This window comes from Symphalangus syndactylus, chromosome 13 (assembly GCF_028878055.3).
Source record: "Symphalangus syndactylus isolate Jambi chromosome 13, NHGRI_mSymSyn1-v2.1_pri, whole genome shotgun sequence".
NCBI lineage: Eukaryota > Metazoa > Chordata > Mammalia > Primates > Hylobatidae > Symphalangus > Symphalangus syndactylus.
Window position 1 is genome coordinate 70,701,671 of NC_072435.2, and position 25,736 is coordinate 70,727,406.

Consider the following 25,736-nt stretch of genomic DNA (forward strand, 5'->3'; position numbering starts at 1 on the left):
ATTAGCTGGGTGTGGTGGTGCGTGCCTGTAGTCCCAGCTACTCGGGAGGCTGAGTCATCAGAATCACTTGAACCCAAGAAGCGGAGGTTGCTGTGAGCCAAGATCATGCCACTGCACTCCAGCCTGGGTGATAAAGTGAGACTCCATCTCAAAAAAAAAAGAAGAATTTTAAAAAATAATTTCAAGTGCAGTGTACAAGTTTACAGAAACTGAGAACTTAAGGAAAGTCACAAATCATCTGAGATAAGCAAGAGGCTTAAAGTTTATCCCAAATTTGCTCATCTTTAAAATTAAAGCTATATCTGTTATATATGACAACAGAAATATTAAATGGGTATGCAAAAAGTATATAAGTAGCAGAATTTAAATAAAATAATTTAATGCAACCTTATTTTCCACATTCCTTGTAAAGAAATAAATGATTCTGTCAATACCCTCTAACAATTCCAATGCCCTCAAGAAACCGAATGTGATAAATTATTTCCATCACTTTCAATATAAAATAACTTAAAACTGTTTTGCCCCAAATTTCAAAGTTCAAAAATCTACAACCATTCAAACCTTATTAGAAAATGTACACAACCTGTGATTTAATACATATTTCATGAAACTATGATTAAATAATTCTCATGTATTACATGCCTCTTTAAATTTTTTGAAAATATATATCATGGAATATAATGCATTAAAATTTTTTTATATAAAGTATATAACGGGAGCTGATTCACTGACAGATATGAAAAATTGAATATTTGCAGAACACTGTCAGCAAACCCCACTTCTTTCTACAGAAACCAAATGAGATGCTTTTGTGTGTCCTTCTTCCATACTCCTATCTTAGTCACCTGGGCTTAAAATCTAGCTTTACAACACTAATCAAAAGAAACCAAGATAGCTATATTAATTTTGGCTGCAGCCAACTTCAAAACAAGGAAAGTTATCAGGAATAAACAGGGACATTACATAATAATAAAGGGGTTAATTCTCCAAGAAGACATTACAAACCTTAATGCATATGCACCTAACAAGATAGTGTAGACATACATGAGACAAAACTGATAGAATGACAAGAAGAAATAGATGAATCTACTATTATAGTTGGAGACTTCAAAACACCTCTATCTGAAATGTATAGATTCAGCAGGCAGAAAATCAGTAAGGACATAGTTACAGTCAACAACAACATCAATCCCCTGGATGTAATAAGATGTCTATACATTATTCGACAATAGCTGAATATATATTCTCAAGCTCATGTGAAACATTTACCAAAATAAACTATATTCTGCACCATAAAACACACCTTAATAGATTTAGAATAGAAATCATGTAATGCCTGCTCTCAGACCACTAGTAATTGAACTAGAAATCAATAACAGAATGATAACCATAAAATTCCAAAATAAGAGATTAAGTGGCACACTTCTAAATAACACATGGTCCAAAGAAGAAATCTCAAAAGAAATTTGAAAATATTTTTAAATAAATGAAAACGAAAACAACCTAGCAAAACTTGTGGGATGCAGCAAAGCATTGCTTAGAGGTAAATTTGCAGCATTGAATAAATATATTAGAAAAGAAGAATGATTTAAAATCGCATATGCTTTCACTGTAAGAAACTAGAAAAAAAAGAGCAAATTAAACCCAAATTAAGCAGAAGAAACAATAAAAATCTGAGCAAAAATCAATAAAATTGAAAACAAAATTGATAGAGAAAATTAATAAAACCAAAAGCTGGTTTTTTTAAGGCATAAATAAGATTGATAAGCTTCTAGCCAAGCTAACAGAAAAAGGAAAAAGACATAAATTATCAATATCAGAGATGAAAGAAGGAACATCACTACAGATCTGATGAACATTAAAAGGATAACTGAGCAATACTATGAACAACTCCACACCCACAACTTAATAATCTAGATGAATGGGCCAATTCCTTGAAAGACACATCTCCCACAACTCATGCAAGAAGAAATAGACAATCTGAAGAGGCCTATACCTATTTAAGAAATTTAATTGATAACTAATAACCTTCCAAAACAGAAAGCACCAGGCCCAGATAAATTCACTGGTGAATTCTACCAAAATTTTAAAGAAAAAAGTGATCGATTCTCTATAATGTCTTTCAGAAGATAAAAGCAAACAGAGTACTTCTTAACTCATTCTATAAGGCCAGCATTATCCTAATAACAAAATCCTGCAAAAACATTACAAGAAAAAAAATACTACAGACCAGTGTCTCTCATGAACATAGATGCAAAATTCCCCAACAAGATACTAAGCAAATTGAATTCAACAATGTATAAAAATAATTATACACCACGATGGAGTGGAATTTATTCCAGATTGCTCTGGTCTGAATATTTATCCCCTCCAAATTCATGTTAAAATTTAATTTCCATTGATGCAGTATTGAAAGGTGGGGCTTTAAAAAGATTATTGGGTTATAAGGGCTCTGCCCTCATGAATGAACCAATACATTCATAGATTAATGGATTAATAGGTTAATAAGTTAATGGATTAATGGGTTATCACAGGAGTGAGACTAGAGGGCTTAGTAAAAAGGGGAAGAGAGAACAGAGCTGGCATGCCCAACCTTCTTGCCATATGATGCCCTGCACTGCCTCAGGACTTTGCAGAGAGTTCTCAACAGCAAGAAGGTATTTCACCAAATGCAGCCCCTCAACCTTATAGTCTCAGCCTCCATAGCTGTAAGAAATAAATTATTTTTATTTATAAATTACCCAGTTTCAAGTATTCTAAGCATCAGAAAATGAACTAAGACATAGGTATACAAGCCTGGTTCAATTTGCAAATCAATTAATGTAATAAATCCCGTCAATAGGCTAAAGAAGAAAAATCATATGATTATATCCATAGATGCAGGAAGAACACTGGACAAAATCCAACATGAACTCATGATAAAAATTCTCAATAAACTAGAAATAGTAGGAAATTTCCTTGAGATATTGATAAAGATATCAATATTTACAAAAAAAAAGCTATAGCTAACTACATACTTAATGATGGGAAACAGGAAGCTTTCTCACTAAGATCAGGAACAAGGCAAAGATGCCCCTCTCATCACTGCTCCTCAACGTCATGCTGGAAGTCCTTGCTAATACAATAAGACAAGAAAATAAAAGATTTATAGATTGAGAAGAAAGAAATAAAAATGTCTTTGTTTGCCAATGACATAATTATTTATGAACAAAATCCAAAGAATCAACAAACTCCTGAAACTAATCAATGATTTTAGCAAGGTTGCAGGATACAAGGTTAATATAGAAAAGTCAGTTACTTTTAATTACTTTCCTATATACCCGCCATGAACAAGTAGAATTTAAAACTGAAAACATAATAGCATTTAGCACACACAAATACTTAGTCATAAATCTAACAAAATATTTACAAGATCTATATGAGGAACACTATAAAAGTATGATAAAATAAATCAAAGAACTAAATAAATGAAGAAATATTCCTTGTTCATAAATAGAAAGACTAAATATTGTTAGGATATCAGTAATTCCCAACGTGATCTATAGATTTAATGTAACTCCAATCAAAATTTCAGCAAGTTAATTTGTGGATATTGACAAAATTATTCTAAAGTTTATATGAAGAGGCAAAAAAATCCTGAACAGACAATACATTGGATGAGAAGAACAAGGTTGCAGGACTAACACTATGTGACATTAAGACTTACTATAAGGGTACATGTCTCAGTATATTTTGTGCTGCTATCACAGAGTATCTGATATTTGGTAATTTATAAAAAAAAAAAAAAAAAAAGATCAATTTCTTACAGTTCTGGATGCTGGAAAGTCCAAGGTTGAGGACCTTGAATCTGATGAGGACCTGCTGGCTGTGTCATCTGATGGCAGGAGTTCACAGAGCAAGAGAGTACATGCACATGTGCAAAAGAAGGGAGCTGAACTCACTCTTTTGTCAGGAACTCACTCCCTCAATTATTTTACCAATCCTGTGATAATGGCATTAATACAATTCATGAGGACAGAGCTCTCATGACCCAATCACCTCTTAAAGATCCCACCTTTCAGTGCTGTTGTATTGGGGATTAATTTTCTAACACATGAATTTAGGGGGACACATTCAAACAATAGCAAAAATACAGTAATTAAAACAGTATAGTATGGGTGAAAATAGAAATAAATAAATCCATGGAACAGAATAGAGAGCTCAGAAATAGAACAACATAAATAAAGTCAACTGATCTTTGACAAAGGAGCAACGGCAATATAATGGAGCAAATGTAGTCTTTTCAACAAATGGTTCTGGAACAACTGAATGTCCATCCATATACAAGAAAAAAAAATCAGTCTAGGCACAAACTTTATACCCTTCACAAAAATTAATCAAAATGGATCACAGACCTAAATGTAAATACAAAAGTATAAACTCATAGAAGGTTATATAAAAGAAAATCTGGATGATCTTTAATTTGGCAATAACCTTTTAGATATGACACAAAAGGTATGATTTATGAAAGAACAAATTGATAAGCTAGGTGCCATTAAAACTAAAAAGTTCTACTGAGCAAAAGACATTCTCAAGAGAATGAAAAGACAAGCCACAGCCCGGGAGAAAAATACTTAACATAAGATATATGCAATAAAAACTATTACCCAAAATATGCAAAGTCTCTTTAAACTCAACAATCAAAAAACAAACAGCTTAATTTAAAAATGGGTCAAAAACCTTAATGGACACCTCACCAAAGAAGATATCCAGTACTCAAATAAGCATATGAAAAGGTGCATCATATGTCATCAGGAAAATGCATATTAAAATACCAATGAAATACCACTATACACCTATTAGAATGGCCAAAATCCAGAACACTGCCAACACCAAATGCTGACAAGGATTTGGAGGAACATGAGCTCTCATTCATTGCTGGTGGGAATGCAAAACGGCATAGCCACTTTGGAATACAGTTTAGTGGTTTCTTAAAAAGCTGAACATTACACTTACTGTCATAGTCTGATTAATGTTGCTCATAAGAAAATACCTGAAACCGGGTAAGTTATAAAGAAAAGGAATTGACTTCTTAGAATTATGGAGCTGAGAATTTCAAAGTCAAGGGGCCATATCTGGTGAGGCCCTTCTTGCTGCTGGGCCCACTTGCAGAATCCCAAGGCAGCACAGAGTATCACATGGTAAAGGGGCTAAACTAATCCATTAACCCATTAATCTATGAATGGATCAATACATTCATGAGGACAGACCCAATCACTTCCTAAAGGCTCCACCTTTCAATACTGTTACATTGGGGATTACGTTTCAACATGAATTTTGAAAGGGACAAATATCCAAACAACAGCACTTACTATAACATATAGTTATGATCCAGCAATCAAGCTCATGGTATTTATCCAAAGGAGTTGAAAACTTATGTCTACACAGAAACCTGCACAAAGATGTTTATAGCAACTGTATTCACATTTGCAAATTGATATGGTTTGGCTGTGTGTCCCCACCCAAATCTTACCCTGAATTGTGATAATCCCCACGTGTCATGGGAGGGACTAGGTGAGAGGTAACTGAATCATGGAGGCAGGTTTTTCCCGTGCTGTTCTCATGGTAATGATTACGTCTCATGAGATCTGATGGTTTTATAAAGGGTAGTCCCCCTGCACATGGTCTCTTGCCTGCCACCATGTAAGATGTCCTTTTGCTCCTCCTTCGTCTTCCACCATGATTGTGAGGGCTCCCATCCATGTGGAACTGTGAGTCCGTCAAACCTCTTTCCTTTATAAATTACCCAGTCTTGGGTCTGTCTTTATTAGTGGCATGAGAATAGAATAATACACCAATACCTAGAATCAACCAACATGTCCTTCAGTAGCTACTGGAATAAAGAAATGTTGGTACATCCAGAAAATGAAAAATTATTCAGTGCTAAAAAGAAATTAGGTATCAAGCCACGAAAAGACATGGAAGAAATTTACACACATATTACTAAGTGAAAGAAGCCAATCTGAAAAGACTACATACTGTATGATTCCAATTATATAACATTCTGGAAAAAGCAAAACTATGAAGACAGTAAAAAAAAAAAAAAATACGTAGTTGCCTGGGTAAGGAGGGAGGGAGAGATGAATAGTCTGAGCACCGGGGATTTTTAGGCAGTAAAACGACTCTATATGATACTAAATGCTGGAAACAGGTCATTATACATTTATACAGACCCATGAAATGTGCAACACCAAGAATGAGCCCTAATATACACTATGAACTCTGGGTGGGAATAATGTATAAATGTAGGTTCATCAATTGTAAATGTACTACTCTGTTGTGGGATGTTGATAATGAGGGAGGTTATGCATGTGTGGGGACAGGAGGTACATGAGAAATCTCTGTACCTTCCTCTCAGTTTTGTTGTGAACCTAAAACTGCTATTTAAAAAGAGTCTATTTTTAGAAAAGGAATGGGTAAAAAAAAAAGTAGCTCTACCACTCCCTGGCTGGGTGGCCTCAGGCAATTTGATTTTCTTTCAGTTGTTTTTCCATCTGTTAAAGGGATAATAACTATTTCTTAAGATTTGTATGACTTGAGTGAGTTGATATTGTCCAAGCATTTTAAATAGTGCCTGACACATTAAATATTTCTGAAATAGATTAAAAATAGTATTCACCACTCTGTATTGTAACTGTTTGATGATTCATCTGTATCACCTTTAACTAAAAGCTTCCTGTGGGTAGACTCCATGTCTAGCTTATTGAGCATTTGAACCTTCAGCTGGGCTGTGACACACAGGAGGTACCGAGGAAATTTTATTAAATGAGATGTCTAGCAGTGGAATGGGCTTCCCAGGAGATGGTGACTTCCCTGTTGGTCTAATTATTTAAGAAAAGGATGTGAGGATCACCTGTCAGTGATGTTCTGAAGAGTATGCCTAACACATGAGGCTAGCAATAGTGGCTAAAATTTCTTCCAAATCTAAGATTGCATTATTCTATTTATACTTTTTATTTAGCATTTTTTGCAGTCTAACAACAGTACCACCATAATAAAGGAATTGCATCTTTCAGCACTTGTCCCCTTCACCCTTAAATAGGTTCTAGCCATACTAAAATACTTCTAGCCTTTAGGATCTTCCTCTCCTTAGGCACATTACATGCTTTTCCCTTTGTTTAGAATGCTATCTTATACTTGTCCATTTCACTTTCTGTATACAATTTCCAGAAAGTCTTCCCTGGTCCTCCACAAGAGTACTAATAGTCAGTCACGTGATGCAATAGAGTTTTGGCTTTGTATTTATCACGTTATAAATACTACCTAATTGCTAATTCACTAAACTGTAAGCTGCTTGAAAGCTGGATCTGTGTCTTGTCTACTGATCTTTCTCAATCACTTAATACACTGCCATGGTAGTAAGTATTTAAGGGCATGAATGAAACCATCTTACACAGCTCTATTGTTTTTCAATTGTGTGTATCACAGACAAATTTTAAAAGCACTTTTCTTTTTATAAATGTTTGGCCAACCTGTTACAATGTTTTGTAGTAAAATTCTCTTCCAATGTCAATTTTCCATATCTGCTTAATGCTGTTAAGCACAATATGTAATATGCAAACGTGTATTCCAAAACAAATGCTTGCTTTTTTTCCACGCTTAGAATTTAAAGTCTTCAAAGCAAGTTGGTTTTGTTTTGTTTTGTTTTTGAGGAAAATGTTTGGAGGTAAACAGATCAGGCCAAAATCAGCTAGATATTAGCCAATTTTGTCTGGAACAAAAAAAGAAAACAAAAGAGTTCGTTCTTACTGTGAATGCCACGATTAGTGAAAAAGATGAATCTTGATATTCCAGGCTGTCTGAATTGTGCTGTTGAGAGAAGAAGCAGAAATGTTTTAACCTTTGAAGAGTTTGGTGATCCCTACTCTCCCTTCACTCCCATTTATTTTGTGGTTTCCCACAAGTGTTCATTTAAAAACTGAAAAAAATCTCATCAATTAAGTTGGCCTTAAGAACTTCTGTGGCCTTAAGAACTAGCAACATTTCTTTATTCCATTCTGGCCCTGAGGAAAATAAAGGGCAGGCCCTGCACCAAATTTCCAACTCAACAGGTAATGGGGAAAAAAATTTAATTGAATTTGTACCTGTATCGCAGAAAAATCATTTCACCTGGCACAATTAGAAGGTTCCTCAGATCTATTACTCAGCAATTGGCATTTACCATACAAACTGATGACTCATTAATAACGACATATCATTCAGTGTCAGAAATCAATTAGGGATAACATTTCATTACATTAGTTTAGTGAAAAGGACTTACTTACACAGCGCAAGTCTTTCTTTAGTTTGTCAGACATCTATTACCAACTTTCTTCACTCTGCAGGTCTAGCTTTCCCCTCCTCTCCCCCTCCCCTACCCACTCTCCCCTCCCTCCTCTCTCCTCCCTCCTCCTTTTCCCCTCCTCCCTCCTTTGTTTTTTCCTCCTCCCTTCTTTGTTTTTCCCTCCTCCCTCCTCCCTTTCTCCTTCCGGAAGGCGGGACAAGGCTTGCCTGCGTCCCTCGTAGATTGGCAGGTCACTGGGACGGCCAGCGCGTGCGCACTGGCCTGTCTGCGGCTGGTGGACCATGGAGGCCCCAAGGCCTTTCGCCCGGGAGTGGAGCGCCCAATCCCTACCCCTGGTAGTAGGGGGCGTTTTGAAGCTGCGGCTCTGTAAGCTGTGGCTACTGCTACTGGGTTCTAGTTTGAACGCGAGATTTTTGCCACACGAAGAGGACGTAGACTTTATCAACGAGTACGTGAACCTCCACAATGAGCTGCGGGGCGACGTCATTCCCCGAGGGTCTAACTTGCGCTTTATGGTGAGGCCGGAAGGCGGTTTGCCGAACCTTCCACGACCGTTGCCACAACGCCTCCCTCGGCCTCAGGAAGTTGAGGCCACCGCTCTTGAGGCTGAAGGATCGCGGAGAACCGCACTTTTAGCTTGGATTTTAAAGTACACGTGAAGTTTATACAGAGAAAAACTGCGGACACTCTAACACATACTTATTATCATGATATTTCACAGGGCCGGGACTAGGGTGATGGAGGCACTGGCCTGAAGTGCAGATTTTAAGGGGGCGCCAATTCAAGAAAATGATATTTTAATGCAACGGGTTTTTTAAAATTAAAAATCAGTGCAAAAATATCAATATCAATGATAAAGAAAATGTTAAAAATTTTAACAAAGACAGGTTCCTTGGGTCTGGATTAGGGAAAATAAGTGCGACACTCTCAGGGTGGTGCAAATCAAGATGAGATCCAGTTTGTATTTGAAATTTTTAGCTTTTTCCATCACAGATGTCACATTAGCTTTGCCTTTTAAAAATGTTTTTTATCTTGATTATTGGTTTTTTTTTTTTTTTGGTGCCCATTCCAAATTTGGCCCCTAAGAAAGTGTCTCAGTTTCCTCACCCTAGTCTTGACCCTGATTTTGCCTTACCTTACAATGCTGTACTTGCTTTCCCCCTCTTTTACACCCTGTAGTCATTTAACAACTCATCAACTACTCCCTGGTTGCTATGGAGTTTTCATGACTGTCATTAAAATGACTGAAAATCCGGCAAGTAAATAACTGTCCTCTTAGGGAATTAGAAGCTTCAAACTTATAAATTATATTGCAAGGACTACTTTCCTAGACATGTCTTTTCTTCCTTCAGCATTAGTTCTTAGCACAAATTTCAGAAATGGGATAAATAAATTAAGGGTACGATAAGCAATTGCTATGCTAAAGGGTAGTGCCAAATTTAGCAAATATCAGCTGTGTATAAATGTTCTGTTTTCACCACATCCTCACTGATTTGGACATGTTCAATTACTTGCTAAATGAATAAATTATAAAAATGGTAATTTGTTTTAATGTTGATTTTAAAATACTATTTTGATAGGAGATGCTTTAGTTCTTTCTTGTTCATTTCCTTTACCTTTTATATTGTCAGCATTTCCATGTCAGATTATATGCTTTCTTATAGAAATATGCTAGCATTTGGTTCTATCTGCTGAAGATACTTTTTTCTAAGCCAATTCTTTATCTTTTGAATTCAATTATAGAGTTTGAGGATATTTGGGAGTTTCAGCTAATTTCCCATTTTTTGTGACTAATTCTGTTTCTTCCCCATTTGAAGATTATCCTTACTCCTGAAAATTAATAAACACATAATACTTTCTAATACAACTTTTCATAGGTTTTCTATCTCATCTCTAAAAATTATATAATATTTCAAACATAAGGTATATAAAATAATATACCTGTATACCCACAATCGATGTTTTAAAATATAGACATTTTTAAAGGAATAGTATTTGATATATAGGTTAAAGTCCCACCCTAAATTTTTACCCTTTTCTTCTTAAAGTTAATGTGTATTTTTCCCATATATTTTATTAGGACATAAATATTAACTGTAAACAGTATAGTCTATCATAGTAGTATGGCCTATTTAAAACGTTTCTTTGGCAGATTTGGACATCACTCATTTTATTTTAACTCTTTTATTGGTTATTTTTAGTATTTTAATATATGTACTTTATAAATTCCAAAAGTTAATATCTGTAAACTCCACCCAAATATTAATAAGACCTTAGAACACAAATTCTGAATACTTTCCATCCTTATTCATTCTATTGTTGTGTAGTACTTTTGTTCTACCTTGCTTTTAAATACCAAAAAGATTGTTGTTTTTAAAAAATTGTATTACAGTATACAGGACATAACATTTACCATTTTAACCATTTTTAAGTGTATAGTTCAGTGGCATTAAGTACATTCATATTGTTGTGCACCCATTACCACCACCCATCTCCAAAATTTTTTCATCTTCCTGAACTGAGACTCCATACCCATCAAATAATTACTTTACTCTCCATCTCCCCCCTTCCCAGGCCTCTATCACCATTCTACTTTCTATCCCTATTAATTTGACTTCTTAAGGTACCAAATATAAGTGGAATCATACAATATTTGTCTTTGTTACTAGCTTATTTCATTTGGTATAATGTCTATAAAGTTCACCCATGTTGTAGCATGTGTCAGAATTACCTTTCTACAGCTGAATAATATTCTACTGTATGTATATACCACATTTTGTTTATCCATTCATTGGTCAGTGGATATTTAGATTGCTTCCATTATTTAGCTGTTGTGAATAATACTGCTATAGACATGGGTGTACATTTATCTGCTCCAGTTCCTGATTTTGCTGTTTCTGGGTATATACCCAGAACTGGAATTGCTGTATCATATAATAATTCTATGTTTAATTTTTCAAAGAACCCCCATTCTGTTTTCCATAGTGGCTGCACCATTTTACATTCCCACCAAGAATGTTCAAGGGTTCAATTTCTCCACATCCTTGATAACACTTGTTATTTTCTGTTTTATTTTCCTTATTCCTCTTTTTTCTTAATGATAACCATCTAGCAGTTATGAAGTGATACCTCACTGTATTTTTTATCTGCATTTCCCTAATGATTACTGATATTGAGCATCTTTTTATTTGCTTCTTGACCAAGATTTTCTCTTCTTTGAAGAACTATCTATTCAAGTCCTTTGCACACTTTTTGGCCAACTTGTTAGATTTTTTGTTGCTGAATTATAGGAATTTTTATAGATTCTGGATATTAATCTTTTTCAGATATATGATTTGAAAGTATTTTCTCCCATTTTGTAAGTTGCCTTTGCACTCTATCAATAATATATCCTTTGGTAAACAAAAGTTTTTAACGTCAATGAAGTATAATTTACCATTTTTTGTTATTGTATATATTTTTTGTGTCGTATCCAAGAAGTCATTGCCAAATTCATTATCATGAAGCTTTTCCCCTGTGCGTTTTAAAGGTTTTATAGTTTTAGGTCTTTAAGTTTTGCATATTGTGTAAGGTAAGGGTCCAGCTTATTCTTTTGCATCCAGTTTTCCTAACTTCATTTGCTAGAAAGATTGTTATTTTCCCCATAAAATGGTCTTGCCACCCTTGTTAAAAATCGTTTGACCATATATGCCAGCATTTATTTTGGGGCCCTCTATTCCATTCTACTAGTCTAATATGTCTGTATGCTATTAATAGTTCCACAACGATTACTGTAGAATACTGGTAAGTTTTGAAATTAGGAAATATGCATTCTTCAACTTTTTTCATCTTCTTCAAGATTATTTTGGCCATACAGGGTCCTTTCAGATTTTTTATGAATTTTGAGATGTATTTTTGTATTTCTGCAAAAAAAAAAAACTATTGGGATTTTGATATGGGTTTCATTGATTTGTAACATTTTGGATAGAATGGGCATCTTAACAATATAAAGTATTCCAATACATTAACACAGTATGTCTTTTCACTTTCTAGTATCCACCTTAATTTCTTTCAGTAATATTTTGTTTTCAGTATATATGTTTTTCCCCCTTTGGCTAAGTTTATTCCTAAATATTTTATTCTTTTTATGCTATTGTGGTGGAATAGTTTACCTAATTCCCTTTCAGATTGTTTATTATTAACATATTGAAAAGCAACTAATTTTTGTGTGTTGATTTTGTAACCTGCTACTTTTCTCTACTTTTCTGAATTTATTTATTGGTTCTAACAGTTTTTTGTGTGTGGAATCTTTAGGGTTGTCTACATATAAGATGACTATGTGGCTACTTTTCTTCATTTTGTTAATGTATTCTATCACATTGATTAATTTTTGTATATCGAACCATTCCTGCACCAAGGAGTAAATTCCACTGGGTTATCATGTATAATTCTTTGAATGTGCTGTTAAATTCAGATCTTTTTAATGTGCTGTTAAATTCAGGTTTTTGTTGAAGATTTTTATATTAATATTCATAAAAGATATTGGCCTATAGTTTTCTTATAGTGTCTTTTTCTGGCTTTGGTATCAGGATGATACTGGCTTCATAGAATGAGTTAATAAATGTTCCCCTGTCTTCATTTTTGGGGAAGAGTTTCAGAATTGATGTTAATTCTTCTTTAAATCTATGTCTTGAACTCCTTTTAGAATTCACCAATGACTCCATCTGGTTCTGGGCTTTTTTTTGTTGGGAGATTTGTATTACTGATTTTTATTATTATTATTTTATTATTTTTATTCAATCTTCTTATTAGTTATAGGTCTGTTTAGATTTTCTGTTTCTTCGTTACTACCTTTTGGTAGGTTGTATGTTTCCAGGAATAAGTCTTCTGTCTTTATTTCTTACTCAGTCTTGCTAAATGTTTATCATTTTTGCTGATCTTTTTGAAGAACCAGCTCATAGTTCTGTTGATTTTCTCTATTGTTTTTCTGTTCTCTATTTTATTTATCTCTACTTCAATCTTTATTATTTCCTTCCTCTGGTAACTTTGGGTTTTGTTCGATTTTCCTTTTCTATTTACCTATGGTGTACAGTTAGGTTGTTGATTTGGAGTCTTTCATCTTTTTTTAAAAAGTGTAAGCTCTTACACTCATACATTTTCCTCTTAGCGCTGTTTTTTGCTAAATTCCATAAGTTTACATAGTTGTGTTTTCATTTTCATTTTCTCCCAAGGTATTTTCTTTTGTGATTTCGTTTTTGATTCATTGCTTAAGAGTGTGTTGCTTAGCATTATTATTTCATTTTTTTTTATTATTTTTTGAGACAGGATCTCACTCTGTTGCCCAGGCTGGAGTGCAGTGGTGTGATCTCAGCTCACTGCAACCTTTACCCCTGGGGCTCATGTGATCCTCCCATCTCAACCTCCTAAGTAGCTGGGACTACAGGTACTCACCACCACGCCCAGCTGATTTTTGTATTTTTTGTAGAGGCAGGGTTTTGCCATGTTGCCCAGGCTCCCACCTGGCCCATTATAATTATTTATGCTAGCTATTACTTCTTGTATTGCACTACCACTTTCTGGAATCAGTTTCCTTGTGCCTAAAATACGTCTTTTAATAGCTCATTCAGCAAGGGAGTGTGAATAGTAAACTTAATATTTCTATATGTAAAATAATCTTTACTTCACACTCTTGAATGACATTGTTCTCTCTCAGCACTATCTTCTGTCTCCCACTGTTGCTTTTGAGGTTTCTTTTGTTAGCAGAACTTAGAGGTTCCCACAGTATGGTTCCTATACCAGCAACAACAGAATCACCTGTGAACTTGTTAGAAATTAAAGTTCTCAGGACCTATCCCAGACTTACTGAATTAGAAATCCTGGTTTTGAAACCCAGTAATCTGTATTTTAATTAAAGTCCTCCAGATGATTCTGAAGTGTAGTAAAGTTTGAGATCCACTAGTCTTTTGGTTGTTCTTTTAAAGATGATTTATCTTTTCTCTCCAGCTACTTTAAATATTTTATATTTGCTGTTCTGTAGTTTTACCCCATACTAGTACTAAGCATGCATTTATTTTTATTAATTTTGTTCAGGACTTTTCTTTTTAATCTCTGTATCCATGTGCATTGTTAAGACTAAAATTCTTCAGCATTATTTCATAGAATGTTGCCCCTTCCCCATGCTCTCTAGTCTCCCTCTCTTGAACTCCTATTAGATGTATGTTTGACTTTTTCATTCCTTTTTTCCACAGCTCTCCGTTTTCTCCCTATAGTCCATCTCTTTTTCTGTTTTCCTTCTGAGCCATTGCTTTAGAACTGCTGTTCAGTCACTAGTTTTCTCTTCAGATTTTTATGATATATTTAACTGGCCAATTGATTTTTTAAAATTTCTAGACTTTTTTTAATTTATTCATATTCCCCCAGTGTCCTGTTTTCTCTTATGATTTCTATTTTTACACTCATTTAATCATTTTAAACATAATTATTTTACATTTTCATAAAATATTTTTAGTGTTTTATTATTTTAGTTTCTTTGGGTGCCAGTTCTCTTATTTTAGCTACTGAGCCTCTGTCATGTTTATAATTTTCTACCCTATGCTCATTTTCAGCAGAGATTGTGTGTGTGTGTGTGTGTGAAAGAGTCCCATGTTGTCCAAATAGTGGAAAAATGAATATTGCTACAGACTATTTTTATTAGCTTTTGCCTTACTCCCTTGTTACAGTCAGTTTTACATTGATAATTTTTTTATATTTATAATGTGTTAAGTTTTGATATTTAAAATGTGTTGGGGTATTCTCAGCATATATAGGCAATGTAAGTATAGTGTCCACTTGTATGCATAGTATAGATCTAGAACTGATTTCTCACATGACATGACTTTTTTCCATCTGACTTTCTGTCACTTCCTCAGACTTCTGGGAAGGATTTGCTGGTCTGCTTCATTTAGGAAGAAGTCAGCATCCTGATTTTTCCACAAATATTTCAGTCCCAGAACTTGTCTTAGGTGGTTCTATGGCTACATCTTCTCTTCCTATATTGGTGGCATTTATATCTAATCTGATATTTCCTCTCCTCAGATTAGGCATATGAGTTTACCACTCTGACTTTTAACTTTTCTCTTCATTTCTGGCACCTGAGTATTACCTTTCTTTCCTTTGAGCTCAGCTGTGGATTTAAAAAAAAAAAAAAAAAAAAAGGCCGGGAGCGGTGGCTCACGCCTGTAATCCAAACACTTCGTGGGGCCGAGGCGGGCAGATCACTTGAGGTCAGGAGTTCTAACCAGCCTGGCCAACATGGTGAAACCCTGTCCCTACTAAAAATACAAAAATTGCCGAGCGTTGTGGCAGGCTCCTGTAATCCTAGCTACTCCAAAGGCTGAGGCAGGAGAATCGCTTGAACCCGGGAGGCGGAGGTTGCAGTGAGCTGAGATTGCACCACTGTCCTCCAGCCTGGGCGATAGAGTGAGACTCTGTCTCAAAAAAAAAAACAACTTTTATCGTATAAAGATTGAACTATATGAATTGCTCTTCAACCATTTTTTACCTAGAAAACGCAAGCAGTTTCATAGGTTTCAAACTGAACATTTTATTCACCATTTTTATGGGTTTGTAATATTAGAAGATTGTGTCTTAGCTTCGTCCTCTTTGTTGCTTGAACTTTCTTACATTCTTGGATGCTAGGAGCACAGAATCCCTCCCTTCTTTTTCTGAGCTGTTCTGGGGCTGAGTGATTCCTAATTCTAACCTGACACGGTAGTACTAGGAGAAGGCTCAAGACTTAGACTCCTCTCATGTACCAGATAATGGGCTGTAGTTTTGTATCTAATATCAATTTTTAATTTAATATTACAAATAAATCTTCCTCCTTTTTTAAAGAAAGAAAAAACAGTGCAGTCAATGTTAACATTTTCGAACTGCCACTTCAGTCTTGTTCCCTTTCTCCATCCTCAGAGATAATAACCTTTATGAGTTTGATATGAATCATTCTAATACATTTTTTAAAGGTTTTGAATATATATGTGATTATCTAGACCAAAAACATAATGTTTGGAGGTTTCTGTCTTATATTTCTATAAGTGACATTATGTGGAATTTATCATGTTACTTGGTTTTTCGTTCACAACTATGTATCTGTTGATATAAATCTAGTTAATTCAGTTTTATTTGCTATAATATTTATCCCTTAAATGTACTACCTTTTTTACCTATTCCTTTATTGGTGGACATTTAGGTTGTTTTAAAAATAAATAAGCATAGCCAGGATATTTTGAAAAATGAGGGTTATTAAACATATTAGATTTTATAGCATATAATAAAGCCTCAATAAGTAAAATAATACAGTACTAGTATGTTAAAAGATATACCATTGGAAAGATACAGAGTTCAGAAATAACCCAAATATATAAGAGAGTTTAGTATATGATAAAAGTAGCATCTCAAATCTGTGAGCTATAGATAGACTGTTTAATAAATTGGTGTTGATCGATCTGGGTAGTCATTTGAAAACGGTAATATTGCTTCATCCATACATCAATATAAATTCCAGCTAAGTCAACAATTCCGCACAGACAAAAAAAGTATTGTTGAACTTTGGAGTTTTACTAGCCTGATAGGTAAAATATGATCTCTGATTTTTATTTCTCTTATTATAAGCAAAGCTGTGCATCCTTTCGTGTGAATAAAGATCTGTTAATATCCTTTAATGATTATTTTTCTATTAGCTTTTTTGCCTTTTTTTCTCCCATTATTTATTTGGGAAATGAGCCTTTCATCTTTGGTATGAGTTGTAATTATTTTCCCGGTTTGTCAGTTTTTTAAATCTACGTATGTATTTTTTGCTATTCAGACTTTTTAACATTTTTGTGTAGCTGACTAATCAGTTTTTTAAAATTGCTTCTGGATTTTGTGTCAAAGTCAAAGACCATGCCTACTCCATGTACTACTGGTGTGAAAGCAAAATGATATAGTCCTTGTAGAGAAGAATCTGTCAATACCTACTACATTACAGATGTATTTACTCTTTGGCTCTCTGGTCCCATTTCTGGTATCTATCCGAAGGACATACCGCACAAGAAGGAAATGGTATCCCCAAACGGTTATTCATTGTACCATCATTTAATATTAACAAATTATTGGAAAAATACTCTAATCTCCAGCACTGAGGGTTAACTAAAGTAAGTGTGGTTCATCCACATAAAAGAATACCGTACACCTGTGGGGAAAAAGAAGAATGAGAAAGTTTTTTGGTTTTTTTTTTTTTTTTTTTTTTTTTGAGACAGAGTCTCGCTCTGTTGCCCAGACTGGAGTGCAGTGGTGCGATGTTGGCTTGCTGCAACCTCCGCCTCCCGGGTTCATGCCACTCTCTTGCCTCAGCCTCCTGAGTAGCTGGGACTACAGGTGCCCGCCACCACGCCCGGCTAATTTTTTTTTGTATTTTTTTTTTAGTAGAGATAGGTTTTCACCATGTTATAGGATGGTCTCAATCTCCTGACCTCGTGATCCTCCCGCCTCGGCCTCCCAAAGTGCTGGGATTACAGGCGTGAGCCACCGTACCCAGCCTGAACGTTCTTTATACTAACAACACAATATCTCATGGATCTTGGAAAAGCAAGGTACATTATGATACGTTTTGTATAAGAAAATTTAAAATAATGTACATTTGAATAGAAAATAGTGGACAGAGCCACAGGAATTAATTAGTTACATATAGAAGTCTTAGGGGAAATAGGATGGTGGAGAGCAAGACAACATGACTTCTCAATGATTTTATGTGATTTTGTTTTTATAAAGTATTAGATATCTGTTCAAAAAAATTATTTTTAAAACTGTTCTTTAATGCATGTTGATAATTTCACTGGAGATTATAAGTAAGTGATAAAGTATTCATGAAACAAAATATATATACAGCAAAAAAATGTAATGGCAACAATTTAAAACAATATCCTCAGTAAAATACAGTATTTAGTGTATTAGGGCTGGCATTCCTGAAGTCTGATCTTTGTGTATGATGGCATGAAATAGGCAAACAAAACATCAAAATGGAAGTGAGCATAATTTTTTATATATATGTATTTGTATTTTTGTTACTTAATCATATGTAATTTTAAACATGATAATTGAAGTTAAAGATAGTTAAGATAATCATAAAGATTATCATAATGATTTGATGTTGGTGGCTAGCAGATGGGAAAAGTTAGTTGAACTTCCAGATTTTCAAAAGAGAAGTGAGCAATAAAAAGAAACTTCATCAAGCCTGCAATATAAGGAGGGAAAAATAGGAAATGATTTTTCAAAAGCTGTAAACATAAAATAATATTTTAAAATAAACTAAATATATGTTATCATAAATATGAGTGAATTTAATTTCCTTATCAATAATTTGCATATCTGAAATGATTGAAAATAAAAATATGAATAAAAATATATTATGAAACTCCCAATTTAAAAAAGAGAAACAATATTATAAAATAATATAGAAATGAAGACTAAAGATAAAAAGAAATACTATGTATTGGGAAAAAAAAGGTATAATCCATGAAGATAAAATAAAGGGCTTCGCACTGGCCAAAATAGAAAATATATCAAGTAAAATTTCCTAAAAATACAAAGAAATATTTTTTAAAACAAGATAATTGTGGGATTCTATACGTCTTTTAAAATCTTATAAAATAGATTTGAAAAGTAAATTATATATAACAATGAATAAAATTGGACAAAATCAATGATTGTATATCCTGTCAATAAGGGATTCTAATATCCATGAAAAACATCTGTTTTATGCTCATAAAGAAAAGCTTAAGTAGAAATTTTACAGGCTAAATTTCTGACTAGAATGTAATAAAACTATAAAGTAAGAACAAAAAATGTTGGTTGATAGAATCTTAACTACTTAGGAATTAAGCAACATTCTTCAAATTATCTTCGGATCAAGAACAAAAAACAAAATTTCCCCAAAATATTGGCACAATATCAAATCACATGACATAAAGGAAAAGGCAATTAACTGTAAATGTCATTTTACATAAACTGACTGACAATAACTAAAAAATTCAAAGAGAAGAAACAAAGAATGAGAATAGCTGTATAGGTAAAATTAATGAAAAATAATTTTTTCTAATAAAACAGCATTCTTATTTGCAAGAACTGGAAAAAAAATAGACACATTCCTGATAAGCCTCAGAGGATAAAAAGAGAAAACAAATTGTTTTAGAAGTGAGAAAAAGAGTTATAACCACAGATGGAGATGAGATTACAAGAAGTGTAAGACAATATTATGTCCACCCATGTTAATAATATTAGTTATCTAGATGAAATCAAGTGTTTTTCTAGCAAAATGTAAGTTACAAAGTAAATCCAGAAAGAGAAAACCCTAACAGCAATGCTTTAGAAGACAGTAGCAAGATGTTGAATATCTGTTCTTTAAACAGGCCTCAATCTTAGGTAACAATAAATTCTGAATAATCTTCAAAGAACAGATAATTTCCAATGATATTAAAGTGTTTCTGTGTGTTTAAAAAATGGAAGATTCAATTCATTTTAGAAATCTAGAATAACTTAAATCTCCAAATGTGATAAACATAACAAGGAGAAAAAGGGAAAAAATGTAGGCCTATTTCATTTATCAATATACATTGGACAGTAAATAGAATAATAATATTCTCTAGTCTCTTAATAATGTTTTCCTTTACTCTTCCTCAGTCACACTGTGTACAACTCATTACTTAAATTTGTTCAGTTTCCAAAATCAGTATTATGTATATTTTGACAAAGACTCTGAGCCTTCTTGAATAGACCTTGACCTTGGGCCCTGTCCTAAAGCCTACATTGCCCAGTTTTATCGCAAATCACACCTACCCCAGTTTAGACAGCATCTGTTGCCCTTGACATCTAATCACTCTGGCCTGCCTGCAGTAAGAATCTTTGTAGTCAGTTTAGCAAGAATCCCCCTACCCTTGATGTCTCCTTTTAGTAATTTTCCATGCACTGACTTCCTCACTCTGCTCCATGGGTATAAATCCCCACTTATCCTTGCTGTATTTGGAATTGAGCCCATTCTCTCTCCTCTAACATGATAGTCTTGCCACCTACCACAATAGTCCTAAAGTCCTCCACTGTGTTAACAAGTGTCATGAACAATTTTTCCTTTAACAGTTATAGTACTGCTGTGACTCCAATGGTAGCAGATTCAACATTGGATCTCCAAACCTCTCACCCAGGACCCCAAGTGCACCCCTTTGAAGACTTTGTCTTCACTCCTGAATGATTGATTGGGGATCCATTGGTGAGTCTGACTCCTGAGCCAGTGCTCCAGATGACAGTCTGTTGAAGGACACTGAGGATAGATTTTTGATTTTTAAGCTTCTGTAAAGTCTCTGAAGCTGGATTAGAGTTTTAGGCTTCTTTGTCTGAAAGGTCCCTTCTAGGCTTGAAATTTATTTCCTGTTCTTTCTTTCAAGTGGGGATTCACTTCTCAATGCTGGACTGAAAGTCTTTCTTCCTGGCTCTTTGTTTTGTGGGGAGATTCACTTCCTGAGTTCTAGGCTGGACATTTGTCTTGGCTTCTTATGAGGTCTCCTTGTGGTCTCCATTTGATTCTGCTTCTCTCCTGGGAGCTTTTCAGTTTACTAACCCCCGTCTCGTTTTTGAGCCCCTGGTAACTCTATACTCCACCAACTCTGTCGGCTTCCTTTTTTGTTGGTGTGAATTTAACTAAGGATAATTTGGAACTTCAATGGCCTCTTTGGGAAACTTCAAATCTCTACAAACTGGCTCCTCTAAGACCCCTCCCTTCCCAACATTTCTGCTCCTCCTTCCTCCTTGTACTACTTTTGATCTTCCCTTCAGTTCCCTTGATATGTCCGCCTTCAACCCCCTACCTCCTTCATCCTTCTGTTCACACCAGCCTCTACAGTTACTAGAACTTTAGATCCCCTGCCCCCATTAGAGGCTTCCAAGAAACTCAGGAACCCTCAGAAGCAACTACCTGAGACTAAAAAGGAAAAATAACAAATTGGAAACGACTAGATATTTGATCTACCCAGATAGGCTTTGGAAATATCTAAACAACTATTTGATGTTCCCACAGTCTTTCACCTAAAAAGTAGTTCCCATTGTCCATGAGATTACATATCAAGACAAAGAAAGCCTTAAAGGCTTTTCCACAAATAATGGTAAAAAGCATTATCCCTCATATTGAGCAGATCACCTTAACTTGTTACTTCTGTCAAAAACATAATTCCAAGTATTTTATATAAATCAGTGAGTTTTCTATTATTGTGTTTCACTTGACTCGTGGCTAAAATTTTAGAATGGACCTGTAAGATCTCTATATATGTCTCCCTCTGTGTGTGTATACGTATGTATGTTATGTACACGTGATATTTTCTTACCTTGAGATCATATTACAAATTTAACTTATAAAATCTCTTAAAGGAGGTCTACTAAAATTGCCTTAGAGCTAAACAAGGCTTACATAAATTAAACATTCCTCAAACTCTCAGAAAAATACAAACTAATCCACATTCTTTTCAGATTCACTTGACTTGGGTGAATCTTTGCCAAATAAGACTAGTTTAGTAATGTTGGTTTAATACAACACAGCTGTGTCCTCTGAGTTATCAGAATTAATTATCATACAAGCATATATTTTTATTCTACTTGGGTTTACTAAGTCAAATAAACTTGTGATAGCTACTAGATATTTAAGATTATAAAAATTATAAATTCAGCCTAAGAACACATATACAAATAAAGATGCAGTAAAAATGAATTTCTTGATATATATTACTTCATATGTATCAAGTGAAACAATAAAACAAAAATGTGTATTTAACCCTTTTTAGTTTTTTTGCTGTTGTTATTCTTTTATATTTACCTAACATGCATGTGCCATAAGAATAGTTAACAAGGAAGTAACTTGAGATGCTAGGTAGCTTTGTTTAGTGTTATGTCTTACTAAAAATAGTTTCCAAAATCTTTTTAATAACTTATAGTCTTAAAGTTATGTTAGATTAAATTAATATTCACTGATAATTTCTAAGTAAGATAAACTGCTGAAACATTCATTTTTAAACATTAAGTTTACACACTTTTAGTTTTTAATACTATGAAGCAGAAAATACCTATAAAAGCTAGTGAGATGGTATATTCATAAAATTTGCTAGTCTACTATAGAATGCTGGTATATGACAAATAATTCACAGTTACTTACTTCCTAGTTTTTCTCTGTGAAATCAAGGATACTAATGCATACAAACACTTTGTATGAAAAGTTTACGAGGAATGTAGGATGTGTTTTTGTCAAGAGAAGGAGAAAGTAATTTTGTCTTAAAATGACTTGTCAGGATGAGAAAGAAGAAAATTTAGGACAATATATGTGGCAGACTGCCACGATTACTAATTGAGACCATCACTACAACAGTTACGACTGTTACTGCTTGAGACCGTCATTACAAGACTGAACAGAGGACAAATGCAGAAATGAAAACTTAAAAGAAACTGTTTTAAAGGAAGGGTAACACGGGGAAGAAGAAGGCTCCCTGCCTCTAGTGAGCAAGGGCAGCCACCCTGAGCTTCCACAGCCCTTCATATTTATTGGCTAGAATGAGCAGGGAGGAGGAGGTAACAATTGGTCAGCTGCATAATTGATCACAGATTCATATTATTACTAATAGGCTTCAGATGTACCTAATCACAAAAAACACTTGTACCTGGGTCGTGACTGCCCTCAGCATTCTTTCTGGGCAGCAGACGCAGTTTGTCAGTTTGCCAACAACCCACTTTTATGAGAACAGTTTGCAGTTTACTCATATAGCCTCCAGTGGTATACTGAGTTGATCATGACCCTCACTCTTTTGGCCTTCAACAAATATAGAAATATGGATATAGAAAGTTTGAAAAGTCTTGTGAAAAGAAAAATTTATGTTGCATGGTCAAAGCTGGCTAAGACCAGATAGTTTTATTTATAATGGTTTTTTAGAAAACCTTAAATGACATTTAAAATTAAAAGTACACTGATGCAAAACTAGAATTTGATTTTTTCTCTGTAAAAATGACAACATTTACTTGGGTTACTGGTCTGCTCTTAATAGGAAATTGTCAAAAGTTTTTTTTTTTTTGCTTTTAAAGTAATTGACTTAGAATAAAAAGATTGTGTATATTAAAATAATTTCCTGTGCTTTATATCAACTTTATTATTTTCCTGATTATTTAAGAAAACCAAGTATTCTCACTTTTAAAAGAGCTAAGGTCTTTAAAAAAAAAAAATTATGTTACCCCCATAGTTACTTTTGAAATCTTTTGTCATATTGGTTAAATAGATTGCTTAAGTATTGTTTCATAGCTAAGATCTTAGTCAAGTGTTCAAACCTTTTGAAATTTTTTATGACATTGCTTTTCCAAGATCAAATTCTAAATGAAACCTTAATTTTGAACTGAACTTGAAATTTCCTAGAACCCTAGACTATCTCAAAGAATTTGTTCCTTTACTTTGTTTTTTTGAAAAAGTTAAAACTAATTAGATTTATTTAATAGGTTAAATTGCATGAAATGCATTATCAAATAAGAAGAGAGGTGTTGGGCATGGTGGCTCACACCTGTAATCCCAACACTTTGGGAGGCTGAGGTGGGAGGATCACTTGAGCCCAGGAGTTTGTGACCAGCTTTGGCAATATGGTGAGACCCTGTCTCTACAAAAAAATAAAAGAATTAGCTGGGTGTGGTGGTGCACACCTGTAATCCCAGCTACTAGGGAGGCTAACAAAGGAGGATCAGTTGAGCCTAGGAGTTTGAGGCTACATTGAGCCACAATCACACCACTGCATTCTAGCCTGGGCAACAGAGCAAGTCCGTATCTCAAAAAACAAAACAAAGAGAAAGAGAGAGAGAGAAATACAAGAGGGGCCTGACAAAGACTCTCTACTTAACCAAACTTTAGTCAGACTTTCCTGAGCCCTCTCTGGCTAGGCCTGGGATTTAGGCCCTGTCCTATGGCCTGCATCACCCAGTTTTCACAAAAGTCCCACCTAGCCCGGTTTAAGGAGAGTCTCCCACCCTCGATATCTGATTACTCTGAATATCGTCTGATCAAAATCTTCATCCCCTACCCTTGAGCTCTACCTGGCCTGACCTGACTACAGTGGCCTGTCTTCAGCAAGAATCCTGTTAGATCAATGTAGCAAGAACCCCCTCAAACTTGATGTCTCCTCATAATAATTTTTTATTCGTTGACCCCCTCATCCTACTCCATGGCTATAAATCCCCACTTATCCTTGCTCTGTTTGGAGTTGAGCCTCAGGTGTCTCCCCTGTTGCAAGTCTTCTAAAGCTTTCATTGCTGTGTTAACAAGTGTCATGAATATTTTTTTCTTCAATAATGAAATTTTTCATCTGCAACTTTGTATCCTTCAGCTTATTCATTGAGATATTCCCATGTTTTGAATGGATGAATAAATAAATGAATGCGTAAAAGCACAAAAGGAAAATTAAGAGACAGGGAGAATAGAATGCAAAGTTCCTAAATCTTACAAATGGTGTGGAACTAAAAAACAAAATAAAGGGGAGAAAATTAAGAAATAATAGAAGCAAATTTTCTAGAGCTGAGGAGAGACATAAGTTTTTAGATTAAGATAAATGTCAGGGAAAATTGTGAAATACAATATTTTGTGCACTGTTTATCTTACACATAGCAATTATCTTTTCTGTAATTGTCTTTGAGCTAGGCAATTTACAGTTTTTAAATTGTAGAAAAGTGATTGTAATGTAACTAATTTTGCTCATAGAAATGCAAATTCATTGTGTCTGATGAAATGTAATTGACTATTTCCCTGTGGATAAGACCCAGTTTTTACATTTATTCGTGAATGGATTTCAGCACTTCTTTACAACATATAATCTTGAGAATTCTTTGGATTTTTCTTGAACAAGCTATAATATCTTAGTGGTTCCCTCATTAATTAATCACTTAAAATCTTTGACACATGTATGAAAGTTATGATTATACCTTCCTTTTAAAATTATTTTTTAATGGAGTCCACCAAATGCTAAGCCCAATTAATGAGAAAAGGCCCATACCTAGACATATTCTAGGGAAATATATTGAAATAAAATCTTAAAATCTTCCTGTTACCTATAAGAGAGTACAGATTAGAGTATGGATTCAGCTTTTCTAGCTAAACAAAGACTAATGGCTAACAAAAATTTTTTGCCTTCTCAAAGCACATTTATCAACCTTATCTTGACATATTTCATTAAATATCTCATTAACTGCTTCTTGAAACTTTGACCTCTCTTTTCAATTATGATTTTTATTCATAGTTGAATAAAAGAATTTGGAGCTATTACAATTTATTTGCACATAGTCATGAGAAGTAAAATGCTTATAAACTTGGAGTTGGGAATTAAATTTTATGGATTTAAATCCAGGCTCCACAATTTACTGT

The 25,736-nt window shown here is 34.2% G+C and overlaps 2 protein-coding genes across 3 annotated transcripts in view; one reads left to right on the top strand and one right to left on the bottom strand.

The window, feature by feature from the left end:
• CAPS2 (calcyphosine 2) overlaps positions 1–8,377 on the bottom strand; it is a 118,072-nt gene extending 109,695 nt beyond the window's left edge. The window contains exons 1-2 of one of the 2 annotated variants that reach the window (XM_063615083.1): positions 8,300–8,377; positions 7,789–7,848 (exon numbers count right to left, since the gene is read on the bottom strand). The gene's annotated coding sequence lies outside the window, so the exon portion shown is untranslated. The remainder of the gene's footprint in view (positions 1–7,788; positions 7,849–8,299) is intronic. The other variant, XM_055235973.2, reaches the window with a different exon arrangement.
• A 227-nt stretch (positions 8,378–8,604) lies between these two features.
• Positions 8,605–25,736, top strand: part of LOC129459345 (GLIPR1-like protein 2) — a 43,011-nt gene continuing 25,879 nt past the window's right edge. The window contains exon 1 of the mRNA XM_055235975.2: positions 8,605–8,838. Within this exon, the coding sequence (XP_055091950.1) occupies positions 8,605–8,838 (234 nt within the window). The remainder of the gene's footprint in view (positions 8,839–25,736) is intronic.